Below are 13,918 nucleotides of genomic sequence, written 5' to 3'. Positions count from 1 at the left end.
TAACTACACATATAAGAAAACGCTTTTGAATAGTTGCCCACAGGGTTAAGCTGATACACAACATTCATGCTAATTCCTGCATAAAAATTACTTGCTTTTATCTGTCCTGACATTGTCATACGTGTGTGTGTGTGTGTGTGTGTGTGTGTGTGTGTGCTTTCTGTGAGAAAAATGAATGATCTTTCAAAGTGCTCTGTCATTACAAGGCATTTTACAGCATTCATTTTCAGCAGGGATGGTCGGGGGCCCCACCTTTAATTTCATGCTGCTCAAGCAAGAGAAAGGACACAGGACAAAGGAAGAGAGATTGATGCCCAGTCCAGCCACTCCCCAGCCTCCCCTGCACTTCCTGCTGATGCCAACAGGGGGATGCTAATCCAGTAAGTGAGAGGCCAGCTAAGCCTAATGAAATCTGCTCAGCAGATCAGCCTCAATTAAAACAGCCCCACACCATGTCCGGGCGACAGTAGATCAAGTCAGCAATTAACCCCTCCCGCTGGCCTCTATCAATCCTTATATTGGAGCAAGCCGGCCAGCAGCACACAATCTCTGCAGATATTAAATTTAGATTCTATTAAGTTTAATTAGGAGGGATTTTAAATATACTGGGAATTTGGGCACAGGGCCCTGAGTCTGTCATCGACACAGCTGATTCATGGCCACATCAAGGGAGGGGGGGGATACATGCCAAACATACCCACACTCTCCCCGCAACACATACTGCTACTGCTCTCATTTCTTGCTTGAATTGTAGAAGCAAAGAGCTAAATGTGTATTTCTATATACATGTGCCAACAAGTTATATGATCTGCTTTACTGACTGAGAGTCTAACCTGAGAATACCACTTGTGCTTCAGGTTTGCAGTTCAATTAGGCTTTGAGGCATTCATTTTTACACAGGGTTCCTAAGGCCCCACAACAACATTCTAAACAGGTTGAAATCTGGACTTTGACTGGGCCATTGCAGTACCTGGATCAGCCATTCCGTTCTAGATCTGCTGCTGTGTTTGGCCAGAGGGCCTCACATTTGACTAGAAGACAGAGGAGTGCATGCAAGGCATCCTGGTCCTGTGGCTGCAATACAAGCCCAAATCATGAACCCTCCACCTTCATGCTTGACGTTTAGTATGAGACGTTTGTGCTGGTTTACTGAGTTAGATTGCTCCAGACAAGCAAACAGGTATTATGTTATTGCCGCACATCCTAATCCCATTCCTAATGACTAAAAACTCAACCAGTTCATTGGAAAAGTAGTCACCAGATTTATTTTCTAATTATTACTGCTTCGAGGAAAGACAGAAGATTCAACATTTTGCTTATGGAGTAAATGGCCATAAAATCAATAAGATAGCCAAATTAAATTAGACCAGATTTTCTATGTTGAATCTTGTGTGACAAAAAGGCAAAATATCTCAATTTCTTTTTTTTTTTTTTTTACCGTGTCCTGTCCGGCAGAGTATCGCTCAGAATTGTTGTCAGTGCCAAGAAATTACCCAACAGATTTACTTACACAGGCCACAGGTAATGCTTTAAAGCTCTGCTTTATATTTATAAAAGAAACTTTATTATATACTTCTTTGGGAATATTTCAATTGTTTCGGACACGGAGACTGAAATGAAAAGGAAAAAAGAAGCTCGAAAAAGAGAGAGATGGGGGAAAAGGGAAAAAGGGGAGAAAAGGAGGAAAGAGTTGAGGAGAGAAAGAAGGATGAAGAGAATACAAGATTACACCCTGCTGGCTTATACACCTGCAGCTATTTTATTTTATTTTTTAACAAAATAGTACACGGTACTTATGAATGTAAAATGTACTTAGTGAGAGGTGCAGCCCAATATAAAACATCTGTGTATCTGTCAGCACCTGAAGCCTAACACCTGTGAGTATGGGTGTGGACGCGCTTTTGTATACAAGGTTTCTCCACAAAAATATGCAATAGCTAGTGTGATGACCCACAGACCTGCCCCATGGTCCCTGGACGGACACTGAGGAGATCCAAGCCACAGACATCTAAAGGCCCCACAAAGCACAGGAACCCCAGGAGAACCACCGCTGGGACTACCGCAACCCCCCCCCCAGAGAAGAGTAGTGGAGAGTCCCAGGGGAACCACCCAGCGGCGACATTGCAGAAGTCCCAGGGAGCCGCAGCGACGAGCCCACAGGCCCCGCCGGCAGCCGTCCACGCCCGAGCAGATCCAGCCATGGACCCAGAGATCCAAGACCCCCGGACACGCCACCCCCCGAGCAGAGGCCCGACAGAGCCCACGGGACCAGGCCCCGGCAAGCAGCCACCGGGAGTGAGCCAGCACACACCAAAGCACCCAGCCCCGGACACCGAGAACCACAAGTACACTAGCGGGCAGAGACTCCAACCACCGGCAGGTAGTTTGGCGGGGAGGAAATAGGCCCCCCATAATATGGGGGGGCCTAAGCTGATCCAGGAGAGGGAGCAGTCCAAGACCCAACCTGTCACAAAAAAACCCCAAAAAAAAACAGGCACACACAGTCACAATCACCCACTCCCACCCTCATGCATACACATAAAATCACTCGCACCCAACATAAAGACAAACAACAATGGATGTCATACACTCACTCACACTCCCCATGCATACTCTATACTCCCAGGTCCAGGCACCGGTACCCCCAAGGGGCAACCAGTCCCCGGACTCAAGAGGTGGTGCCCTCCTGGGGCAGAGACAGGCAGACAACGCCGGCACCGCCAAGACCCGGGTGACCCCGGCCCGGCCCACCGCCCCCCACCCCGAACCCAGCACCCAACAACCCCCATCCACCTCCGGAGAGAGGGCTATTTACAAAAGAGGGGTCCACATGGCTCAAACCAGCCCGCCAACCGGAGCCGCCCCAGGACGGAGCAGTCTCGACCCCCCAATGAGCTCCGATCCCAACCCCATGAGTCTCCCACCCCCAGTGAACCCCAACATGAACCTCCCCACAGGGCCACCCCCAACAAGGACACCGATATCGGACACATGCCCCCGAACCCAAACTCCACGAATCCCCTCCGCCACAGGGGCACACCCCCACAGGTGAACTCCATAGCCGAGAAGCCGATGAAGCCACACCCACACAGTGCAAGCTCCACACACAGCCCCGCTCTAAGCAACCCCGCCGCACCCCACTCGCCCACAACACAGCGCGGCGCACGGCAACTGATTTATTTTCAAAGATTTTTAATATGAAGAGTTTTAAGTTAAATTTAAAATCCTCATCCTTTGTGTTTGTCTGCATTCACAGTTTCTACACCTAGTCACAGTATTTGCCACCAGAGACACTATCCGGTAGCAAAGACTCTCCGTGCTTTTGTGAAACAATCACGTGATGGCTAATAAAGGGGTTCATTAAATAACTTAAATCTGGTATCAGAAATGTCTGAATGTTTTTAGCTTACAGTGTGTAGCCTGTCTTTACTCTAACAGCAATAACTGACTTGAATTTGGCTGAAATGGGAAATTTCAATAAAGTTTTAAAGAACGGACATGAATAGTTGCTTTGTGAAGCATAACAGAATGTACGTTTCAGACTATATGTTCAAAGGACATCCTTTGTGATTTCTTGTTTTAATCAGCACCGATGCAGAGCATGATCAAGCCAAGGAATGATAAGACTCATGGGAGAGGAAAGAGGAGTCCGGTGGGGCCTGGACCACCTCCAGGCTGCTCAGCCCCAGAATTAGTCTCCACGTGGCTGTGTCTTTTGTCTGCCAGTCAAAGGGCCGCTGAATGGGGGTCAATTGAAACCAATTCCCTCTGCCGGACACAATTAATGGGGTTGCCCGGGCTGAGCAGGGGTGGGGGGGTGGCTGCAGGTCTGTGGTTACTGATCCTGGCGTACAAGCATGCCGGGAATTTGCAACCTGGAATTTGTCTTCTGACAATAACAAACCCACAGCCTTTCAAAGCCACCTCCTTTTCAGTGATATATCCAACCATATCCCTGGACTACCCAGCCTTTCCTCATGCAGGACAGATGAGGACTGGCTAATGATTGTGGAGGGCTCCACTTTGCACAATGAACCAAAGTTAGGGTATAATGTACAAACCAGAATCATCCCCGCTGTTCAGTTTGTTTAAATAAGCTCCTGCGGGCACATCTCAATACATTAGAATATCACTGAAATGTAGCTTTATTTAAAAATAAAAATCACATTATATACATTGATTAACAATTTAATTGAAGGGCCTTGACTGAACTGAAGTACACACAGTGGTATATTTCAGCTGCTTGTTGAATGAAAAGGATGTTAATCAAAGTGATGTTATGCTGTGGCCAACACAATCATGAAGTCAAGACTTGACACCTGTCCAGCAGACCGACACTGACACTCTTAACAAGAAATGTTAGCCAAGACGGATCACTGATAAAGGAGCTGGCTGCTCATGGAACGTTGAAAGGAAGGAAAACATCTGATAAAAAACGTGAACAAGCAACAGCCTCGAAAACACCAGCCTTCAGAGGATTGTGAAGCAAAGCCCATTAAAGAGGGTCAAACACAAACATGTCCAGGATATGCTGGTTTCATTTTCCAGCAGGACTCGGTATCTGCCCACACTGCCAAAAGGGACAAAAAACTGCTTTTTAGACCAGGGTACCAAATATTGAGGGCTTATACTGTCCAGTACAGGGACATACTTTCAGTGGGCCCACATTCCTGTAAAAATATATTCACTTTATTTAACAATATAAATTTTCTGCAACATTGTTTTGGGTTTTAATCATCAAAAATATATAAATGCTTTTTCAATTGAATCACTAAAATACATACTGATTAAGATGCACCTATATTTTACTTCCTTTAAGAGGAAGAAAACCTGAATTTTGGGGCTTTTTGAATCGACTGATTCCATGCAGAGTTACAAAGACAATATTGCAATAAAAAAATGGACTCTCCGACACTGAGAAACAGAGACCAACCTCCCTGTGTCTGAATCAATCTGCGGGTAAGTATGGCGGATCGATCCACTAGCAGCCCATCTACAGCTAAGCACTTCAGTTGATGTGCACTAATTGTCCTGTTGACATTAATTGTCATTAAAGGGCTTAAAACGGCCTCCGAGCTGTGAGTTACATCCTGCGGAGAGGTTCCAGTCCATTTGTTTATCAGTGACATCACAGCTCTCTTGGCCCCTAATACCCGGGTTGCAGCTTGGATCAGGCAGGTCGATCTCAATGTGGGGTTTATGAAGCTCTTGCACAGATGACATCATCAGCTGTTTCTGTTGTCCCCCAATCAACAGTCAGGGTCTTACAGGAAAGGAGAAAAAGCTCACTGTCGAAAGGCACTTTCCCTAAATCTCTTTTCTCATGTTTTGATTTTTAGACTGCAAGCGTGATGAGATGAGCCACATATGGGATAAATCAAAAATCATGCTTTCTTTTCAGCTTAATTCATCCATAATCCATAAAAAACACTGCTTCTTTGACAATTTCTAAGTGCGAAACACAGCATTGCTTATCCTAGCGAGCCTTGATAAGTTATCAGTGTAATAATATTAATGTGGTAACCTAAATGGGTCCCAGGGGACATAACTGCAGACTATTGCTACTGAATAGCCTCAGTGTCTTCAACATCTGCTAGAGCAGAGAGCGTACTTGTATTTATTATCTCCAAAGCAACACAAGTTCATATGACCAGCAGGTCGATGTGATCTGATTACGGCCCCAAAATCAAATGTTCCGCACCAACTCTGAGGCCATGAATCAATGCCCCCTGATAGACTGCGGAGTGGAAAACATGTGAACGAGGCGCAACTCGGCTCAGTTGGTTATCCCCTATTGGGCAGATGACAAACTACAAAAGGTTTCCTCTTCTGTGCCACACAGAGTGAAGTGCTTCCTAAGTGATTTGAGCATTTGAGCCCTCCATTGAGAGAGCTTTCCCTCCTTTTCCCTCTCCTCTGAATGGGAGCTCTAGTTGAAACCGACAATGCCCACACCTTGAACAGGCCCACTGATTCGAGGACCATTGTGCCGGAAACGATCTGCCTACAAGCATCTCTCCCTCTCTGTTATCATTGGACATATCACTCTCTGTGGTGGGCTTTTATAACTTGTCCCACCCCCCACCATCTACTCATGGACAATGCAGACTAACTGCACTGCTTCAGGTCTCACGTGCCTCATTTGCACCGAGAGGAGCAGAAGGGAAAGCAGGAGTAAATGGCACCATAACATAACAATGCACTTGGAGGCTCAGTTGGCAAACACAGCTGGGGCAGCAACAGTGAGGCGTTTAATGACTCATAACTCTAAGCAGACTGTGCACAACTAAAATCACTTTTACTATATTGCAGTTGCCCTCTAATACACACAAACACTTTACATCATCATGAATTAAGACACTCACCTCAATTAAAGACCTGAAGTCCAACCTGAAGTTAAAGTCCCCAAAGAGGAAGTATGGCAGCTTTTCATACCTCTGGTCTGTGATCCTGCAAAACGATCCAAGAACAAATGAATCCAAAGAATTGTTTTCAGAAAACAGAAACAAAAATAATAACATCCAAAGCCACTTTAAAAACATGAGTATTAATTGTTGAAGACTTAATTGGAGGGGATATAGATCACGAGGGTTACAGCACCACCTGGTGGACTGAACAATTTCGTTTAAGAGGGTCTGTTTTGTAAGCTTACTGTTTATCCTAAAGATGTCATATTTTAAGAGATTTACTTTATTTATTACTAAAAACACATGATAGAGATGTTAAGTGCCTTCAGCTCGTATTGGTATCTTTGTATGGATGAGTAAAAATAAACAAATATATTTATGCAGTAGCAGAATCTAAAAGAAAAAATCTTAGTAAAAAATAAAAATCCAATCTTTTATTTGAGAACTTTTATTTAGTGAGAAAACACACATTTAGATATATTTTTTTACAGAATCACTTGTCCCACAATTCTCGTCTCCTCTAACAATTTATATAAACCACAAGTATAATTTAAAGCCTTTTCAATGCATACTTTCTTTTTTTAAAAACTGATCTGAGTAATGATTTCTGTTTCTCCATTATTCAACATAAGAAAGACAAGAGATAATCTTCATAAACAGGCCATGACCACAAGAAAATGGTTTTTCATCTCAACTTCCCAATATTAGAGCAAAAGTTTACATGTTTATAAGAACTCAAACAACCTGCCACCACAGCCAGAGAGATAGCGCTACTATCTTGCAACTTTTAGATGCATCCCTTCTCAACAAACCTCAATTAAATGAACGGTTGGTTATGAGGCATCTGCAGAGCTGAATGGCATGCTGGTGAAGGAATCCATTCATTCAATTCAGGTGTGTTAGAGAAGGGAAGCCTCCAAAGGTTGCAGGATAGTAACACTCCAGGCTGGGAACACCAGAACCAAAGAAACTCTCCAAAATAAACACAGCAATTGCACTAAGGTATGGACTGAAACAACAGTACCTAGAACATTTAGAGGAGGTGGTCTCATTACGGTTCCAAACGAACTTTAGAGCAAATCGTTTATGGTGTAATTGTGATCCAACCTCCATCCGAAACAGCTACCGGGTGTACGCTGCAAATCTTACCCAAACGCCTTCCCGTAGCTAGGTTTGCATTCCATCATGGGATGTAGACCCCTATGCAACTTTCAAGACCTCTTCCTAAAATCCATTCAGTATACCTCTCAGTTTAGTATGAAATAGCACCCAGAAACACACTAATGAAATGATTAAATGTTTTCCACTTGCTCAGAACATTGCATCTGCTTCCTGTATTCACATTTGGATCTCCCCGACCCTGACCCATCTGACCAACGAATGAACATTCTGGCGTAGCAGCTTTTGGTTCCCTTGGAGTTTTCTCTGTGTAAAAAACTGAACCACCGAAAAACGTTAAACTCATCAACTGCATTAGACCAAAGTAAACAAACTGCAGGTGTAGCCTTTGTGTGGGATTAAGCTGCTGCAATAAAACAGCATTTATTTGAATACTTTTTACAAATCTTTACCAAAAAGAGTGGATTTAAAAATAGCTAAAAACATATAGTGATTACACCTAAATCATTCCTTCTTTTCATCAGTCCCTGGATGTTAATGGATTATTTGTGATTGAAGAAGAACCAAAATGTAATAATTACTATACAAATAAACTTGCTATCGACATTTAGCCTATTAAGACGAATATTAAATCCCATGTCTGTGTAACTTTCTAAATATGATCTAGTTCGAGGCAAATAACCGACACAGCTCAGGGACCTTCGTCTTCAGCAACAAGTTCTTTCCATCCCCTGGGATTTGTCTGCGGTCCATTTCCCATTCATGCAAGACGTTTGAGTGAGCAGGCCGAACAGTTAATTATCAGCTGATGCAGTAATTGCAACACAATTAACTTAATAATCCTTGAAAGGTTGCTTTGAAAACCAGAAAATTCACTTTGCTGAATTGATCAAAGGGACAGTAAACTATTGTGACTTTGTTCAGGTCCGCTTTAAAGCTCGCAATAGTTGAGCGGCAAAATAAAACATTGGAAACTTGGTTCCAAGGAATTTTCTTTGATAAGTTTTCCCTGAATATTTTCCATTTCTCTTTGCCTTTAATGTCATTAGATTTGGGATCTGATATTCTACTCCTGAACTGCATGTGCCATGTTTAATGTTATTTTTATTTATTTAAATGTTCATGTCTACTCGTTTCAAGCCGAGCGCATAATATTGCAGTGCTGGAAGGTCCAACACAAAGAGGTGAACCCTTAGGATATGCTTGGTGTTGCAGATATAATTGGAGGACCTTCTGAGGTAGATTGGAGAGAAGAAACAGACTTTTGCACCTTGAGTGCCACTTCTCATACTTGGGTTCACAGACTGGGTTCAGCTTGACCAGCACCACTGACACATGCTCATTTGATGCTCTATGAAGACCTTTAACATACACACCGGGTATGGGTCCCTTATCTAAAAATGTACATAGAAATCAGATTTCATTTTAATGTTTGAATACAATGTCAGAAGATTCACATTACATAAATCTTCCGGGACATGGACACCTTCCAGATCGATGCAACTTCAGCAGAGTGCCAGCATCCCAGTGCTTTAAAAACATGTCATAAAATTTAAAAACGCAGCTAAGCGACATATAATGAACTCCTTCATCACCCACTTAAAATCGGCTCTTCTGTTGAGCAGAGATTGGAAATTAAGGTGGACGTAGTGCTTGCTCTTGTTTAATTATTGAGTCAGGATGTTTGGCTCACTATCTCCACTAATCGTGTGAATAAATCTCGCCGTTCACTTCCCAGGCACAGATAACAATATATTTATGAGGCTGTAAAGAGAGGAAAAAGCCTTTCACGGCGGTGGGTCTCAGTCTGGCCGGCGGTCGTAAAGCCCGGCTACTTCTTCTCTGACGGGACGTCAAGGAGGCGCGAAAAGGTTTCACAAGAAAAGGAACCCTTTTAGTTTGATAATGCATTGGATTGAACAGAAACTGGTAAATTTTTATGTCTTTGAGCAGTTCACTAACAACAGAGAAAACATTCTTTAATGAATCCATTTTGGAAGGTTGCGGCTGATATAATTTTGTTTTGGATATGTTTTCATGTTATTTATTTAGTTCAGGTTATTGTGTTCATATAGCAAGAAAGACCGTCTCAGTTTATATCCAATTATATAGAAATTCAAAACCAAATCAACAAACTTAGTGATACAAAAAATATACTTAGACAGATTCAGTTAAATAAGGTCCAGTTTGATCATTATTTGTTTATTTAATGTCTCTTTAATTTGTTTTACCTATTTAATTATTTATTTTTTACTATTGTTCACTTAAAAAGTCATTTGTTTAAAAATTAATTCATAGGTAATTTTCTCATTTGTTCATTTTCCAATTCTTCTTATCTTTTTATTATTTATACATTCAATCATTTATTTATTCACATATATTTATTTTATTTGTATTTATTTACGTATTCTAATTATACTTTCTTTATCTGGTTTCCTTATTTATCTATTTATTAATTTATCCACTTATTTATTAGATTTTTCTTTCTTTCTTTCTTTAATAATTTTTTATTTACTTTTTTTGCATTTTAATTACTAGTTAAATGGGAATAAATGAGCACCTTTACAAAACAATTAATTCTGTGACTCTTTAGTAATTTCTTGAAGCTATTTTACAGTTCCATCTGTATGTGATAACTAATAAACACCATAAGGTGGGGTATTTAAAATGTTCTTGACATCTTTGAAGCATTAGTTTGTCCAAATAATGGCCTGCAGCCCACGTATATTAAATAATTTTTTTTTTTTGTGTTTGGTTTTTGGTATAGAAAAGAAAAGGGCAGGTTTTTGTTAGCGCTTTGCTTAAAGTTAAAAAATTATAATTTTTGGAATGAAAAATTATTTTCAAATACCAGTTTAAGTTCACAGACATGAGAGTGGGATCTATTGCATCTGTTCGTAAAGCCAACACCTCTCTGACTCATCAGCCACAAGACTTGACACAGCGAGCTAAAATGCATTCTTCAGCCACGATATTAAAACTGACTGACTCAGTATACACTATTTCCACAGTAAGACAGAGGAATTGTGTGTGTTTGTGTGTCCAGCAGCTCATTAATTAACTCAGACTGGTGTCATTTACGACTCGACATGCTGGTGCTAAGAGACTGAGCTGTATAGAAACACTTTATCCAGCTAAGCCGAGTAGAGGGCAGTAACAAGGCTAATAAGATGTTCCTATAACCGTGGGAACTCATACATGCCACGGGTGAGAACATAATTTTATCAGATGTTCTCAGAGACACCAAACAGTGCAAACAGTTTGAATGTGTAACAATATAAACATGCTAATGAGACAGTGACTTGAAAAGGTAAAATGTAAGACAGATAAGTGAATGGGTCAAGGAAGGTAGCAGTCACTTATAAGTGTGGGTTTCTCCACTGCTCAAGGTCTTTCTCCCGCTAACAGGCATGTCTAATACCCGCAGCCTGGCTGTTTTGTCTGCAGCGCTAAGGTTTCAGCCACAGGTCAGAAGGTAACACTCTGTTTACACGATCGTTTCCTAAAGCACTCATGGTGACCCGCTGGTGTGAAAGTTGACTTTTTTCCTAGGCCATTGTGGGGGATAGAAGAATTGCAACATTAGCTACAGCTACTAGGCATGAAAAGAGTCTAAGGGTGGGGGGTCCTGAGCTTAGGGGTGTCCCCCCCTCAAGTCGCTGACCCTCACCTTTGGTTGGGGCCCCCATTAGCCTCGTCATCATAGTTCATTCAGGCAAACTGTACCAGTGTCAGTGACATTTCCCCACAAAGACGCACTCCTTTGCACAGTCTATAAACATGCTTTCTCCTGGCCAATTCATCGCACGGTGACACCCCTGAAAGAGCCTCTTCACAGGGGCCAGTTCTCACTGGGGTTTATGCTGGGGCTTTCCACAGGCCTTCCGACGGGCCACACAAAGATAGGGGTCAGACGCTAATTTATTACATGGCCCAGAACCTTGCTCCCAGGCTCCTTAACACCACCACTGCCAAGCAACCAGTGCATCTTCTCTCTTTCTGATTCTGATTTTCTCTAACATGCAAACAAGCTATTATGAAAATAAATAAAAAAATATGCCAAAATTATAAAATCTTTGAAACCTGATATTAATAATCAGTGTTTTAGTCTTTAATATAATCCCTGTTAATGATGTATAAATCTTCTCTGCATACCACCTGTCTCTTCCCTTCCCTCAAGACCCAATCACTCAAAATGGATCTTGGTCAGATTATATGCCGATGACTGACAGCTATACTGAGCCATAACAGGAGGTCTCTACAGGATTATAAGGGTGCAACGTGGGGCCATGTCATGATTACATTGACAAGCTGACTAACCATACACTGGCAAATCAGGTTCTTCTTTGCAAACAATAGCCCATTTGAGCAACGTCATCTATTGTAAGTAAATGCTGAGACTTTGGGAGAATGTTAACATTGTGAAGAATTTGCCGGTGATGTGTTTTTGAATTGACCACAGTTGGCCCCCGACAAGACCTTTGACACTGCTGGACAACCACGGCATCGCCCTGCTGTTAGCCACCCATCTCCTTAGTAACGCCCACCCCAATAAGAACACCATGCAGGAAAGAAGTGGTGCTGAGTGTGTGGGGGGTACATAAGTGGACACCGGTCACACAGAGGTTAGGGACCACTCAAGACAAAGTCAAATTGAGGAAAGAGACCTGTGAGCAAAGGAGACAGGTTATTAGACAATACAAGTCTCCACAAATGTTTTCCTGATGGAGAAATGCTACAAAACGTTTTGTAAACTGGTTGAAAACCCAGTGCTACCTAAAGCCCAAGATTGGCTTTAGGTTTTCATTTTCATAGTCTCAAACTGTTGCTCAAAGTACATGCGGTGGTTGAAATTTTGGTATAAAATACTTAGAAGGCAAAATAAAAAAATCTGTGAGTGAAAAACTTACACCCTTGCTGCTCACAAAGTATTTAAGAGAAAAAGTAACAACCAGGTGCTCCAAATCAAATGTGATAAACTGATAATTATCAGTGTGACCACCTTTATAAAAGAAGGAGGTTTGCCAGTTTGCTACTCTGATGCACACAGGTGTGTGTTAACACAACGGCATGATGGTAAGTAATTACCGACCAATGATCTTAAAGAAACAACTGTTGCTTCCTAAAGGTTTCCACATAATCTGATAGAAAACATTTTTTCAAGAGGAAAACATTACTCCCAGAAGTGGATGTTACAGCAAATTCACCTAAAGATCATTTTGAGCATGCTCAGTGAAAAAAAACAAAAAACAAAAAAAACAAGAGCTCCAAGCCAGATTCTTGACTCAGTCAGCATTTTAAGTTCATGAAAATGCAATTAGAAAAAAACTGAACAAGTGCTTTTTTTAATTTGGAAGGGATGCCAGAGCAAAGCCTCTTTCCTCTAAACAAAATATGGCAGCACCACTCATGTTTCCATTGTCCTCTGAATGCGACTTCTGGAACATTGTCCTTTGCACAGATGACCAATGTGGAGATACTAGGCTACAATGCCCTGTGCCATATTCAGACAAAACCATATACAGCATATCAGAAGAAACACCTCAAATCAACTGTCAAGCATGGTGGTGAAGGGGTGTTGATTTGGGCTTTTTTGATGCAGCAGGACCTGAGCATCTTGTAAGTATTGAGACCATTATGGACTGCTGTGCTCAAACTGGGACATCAACAGGACAATAATTCCAACACATTAGCTAAAAATAAATCAATTAATGTGTTTTACTGGCCCACTCAAAGTCTAGACCTGACCATGAATTAAATTCCATGTTTGACCTTAAAGAGCTGCGCAAAAACAAATGCCTGCAGATCTTAATGTAAGGAAAATAACATTCTATAGAAGGGTGCACTGAATAAATCTGCTTTTGTTTTGGATATTCCAAGAAAACACACTGGAATAGTTGGTAATTGCATTGGGAATATTAGCATAATGTTTGCTCAGACAGGAACACCTTAAGAAATTCCCTGTGGCTTCATGGAGGATCTCCTTGTGGTTATGCTCTCCTCCCTCTTGCTGCTCAACATGTCTATTGGCTGGAGACGAGCCGGCCTCTCTCAGCTCTTTCAGCCTGTTGTTCTGGGAAAAGCCTAAAAGGAAACATTTAGATTGGAGAGCTCTTTGAGACGCTGTGACAGTTGACTGATGACCCTCCATAAAATGACAAAGCATCACTGTGTGGTGGCCAGTGCAGCCCACTGCCTCCCCATGGGAAACTAATTGCTTTGAATTGTTAACGGCAACATTATTTTTCTGCCAATCATTCCTTTTCAATGGCCCCGAAAATGAGCATGAAACAAGTCTTTTCAGTGAACAAAACAGTTAAATGTCCCCAATGTTGATCAAATTAACTTCAGCACTGTGACAAAGGACTATATTTGTGTGAAAATAATGGTGC

The 13,918-nt window shown here is 41.9% G+C and overlaps 1 protein-coding gene across 2 annotated transcripts in view; it reads right to left on the bottom strand.

The window, feature by feature from the left end:
• The window catches only part of LOC124858855 (inositol polyphosphate-5-phosphatase A-like), a 188,744-nt gene that overhangs the window by 49,884 nt on the left and 124,942 nt on the right, over positions 1-13,918 (bottom strand). For both annotated transcript variants that reach the window (XM_047351131.1, XM_047351130.1), the window contains exon 9: positions 6,366-6,450. In XM_047351131.1, coding sequence (XP_047207087.1) covers positions 6,366-6,450 — 85 coding nt within the window. The remainder of the gene's footprint in view (positions 1-6,365; positions 6,451-13,918) is intronic.

The sequence above is a fragment of the Girardinichthys multiradiatus genome, chromosome 22, assembly GCF_021462225.1.
Source record: "Girardinichthys multiradiatus isolate DD_20200921_A chromosome 22, DD_fGirMul_XY1, whole genome shotgun sequence".
In the NCBI taxonomy this organism is placed as follows: domain Eukaryota; kingdom Metazoa; phylum Chordata; class Actinopteri; order Cyprinodontiformes; family Goodeidae; genus Girardinichthys; species Girardinichthys multiradiatus.
Note: the sequence above shows the minus strand (reverse complement) of the source record. Positions and strands in the feature narration are given on the sequence as shown.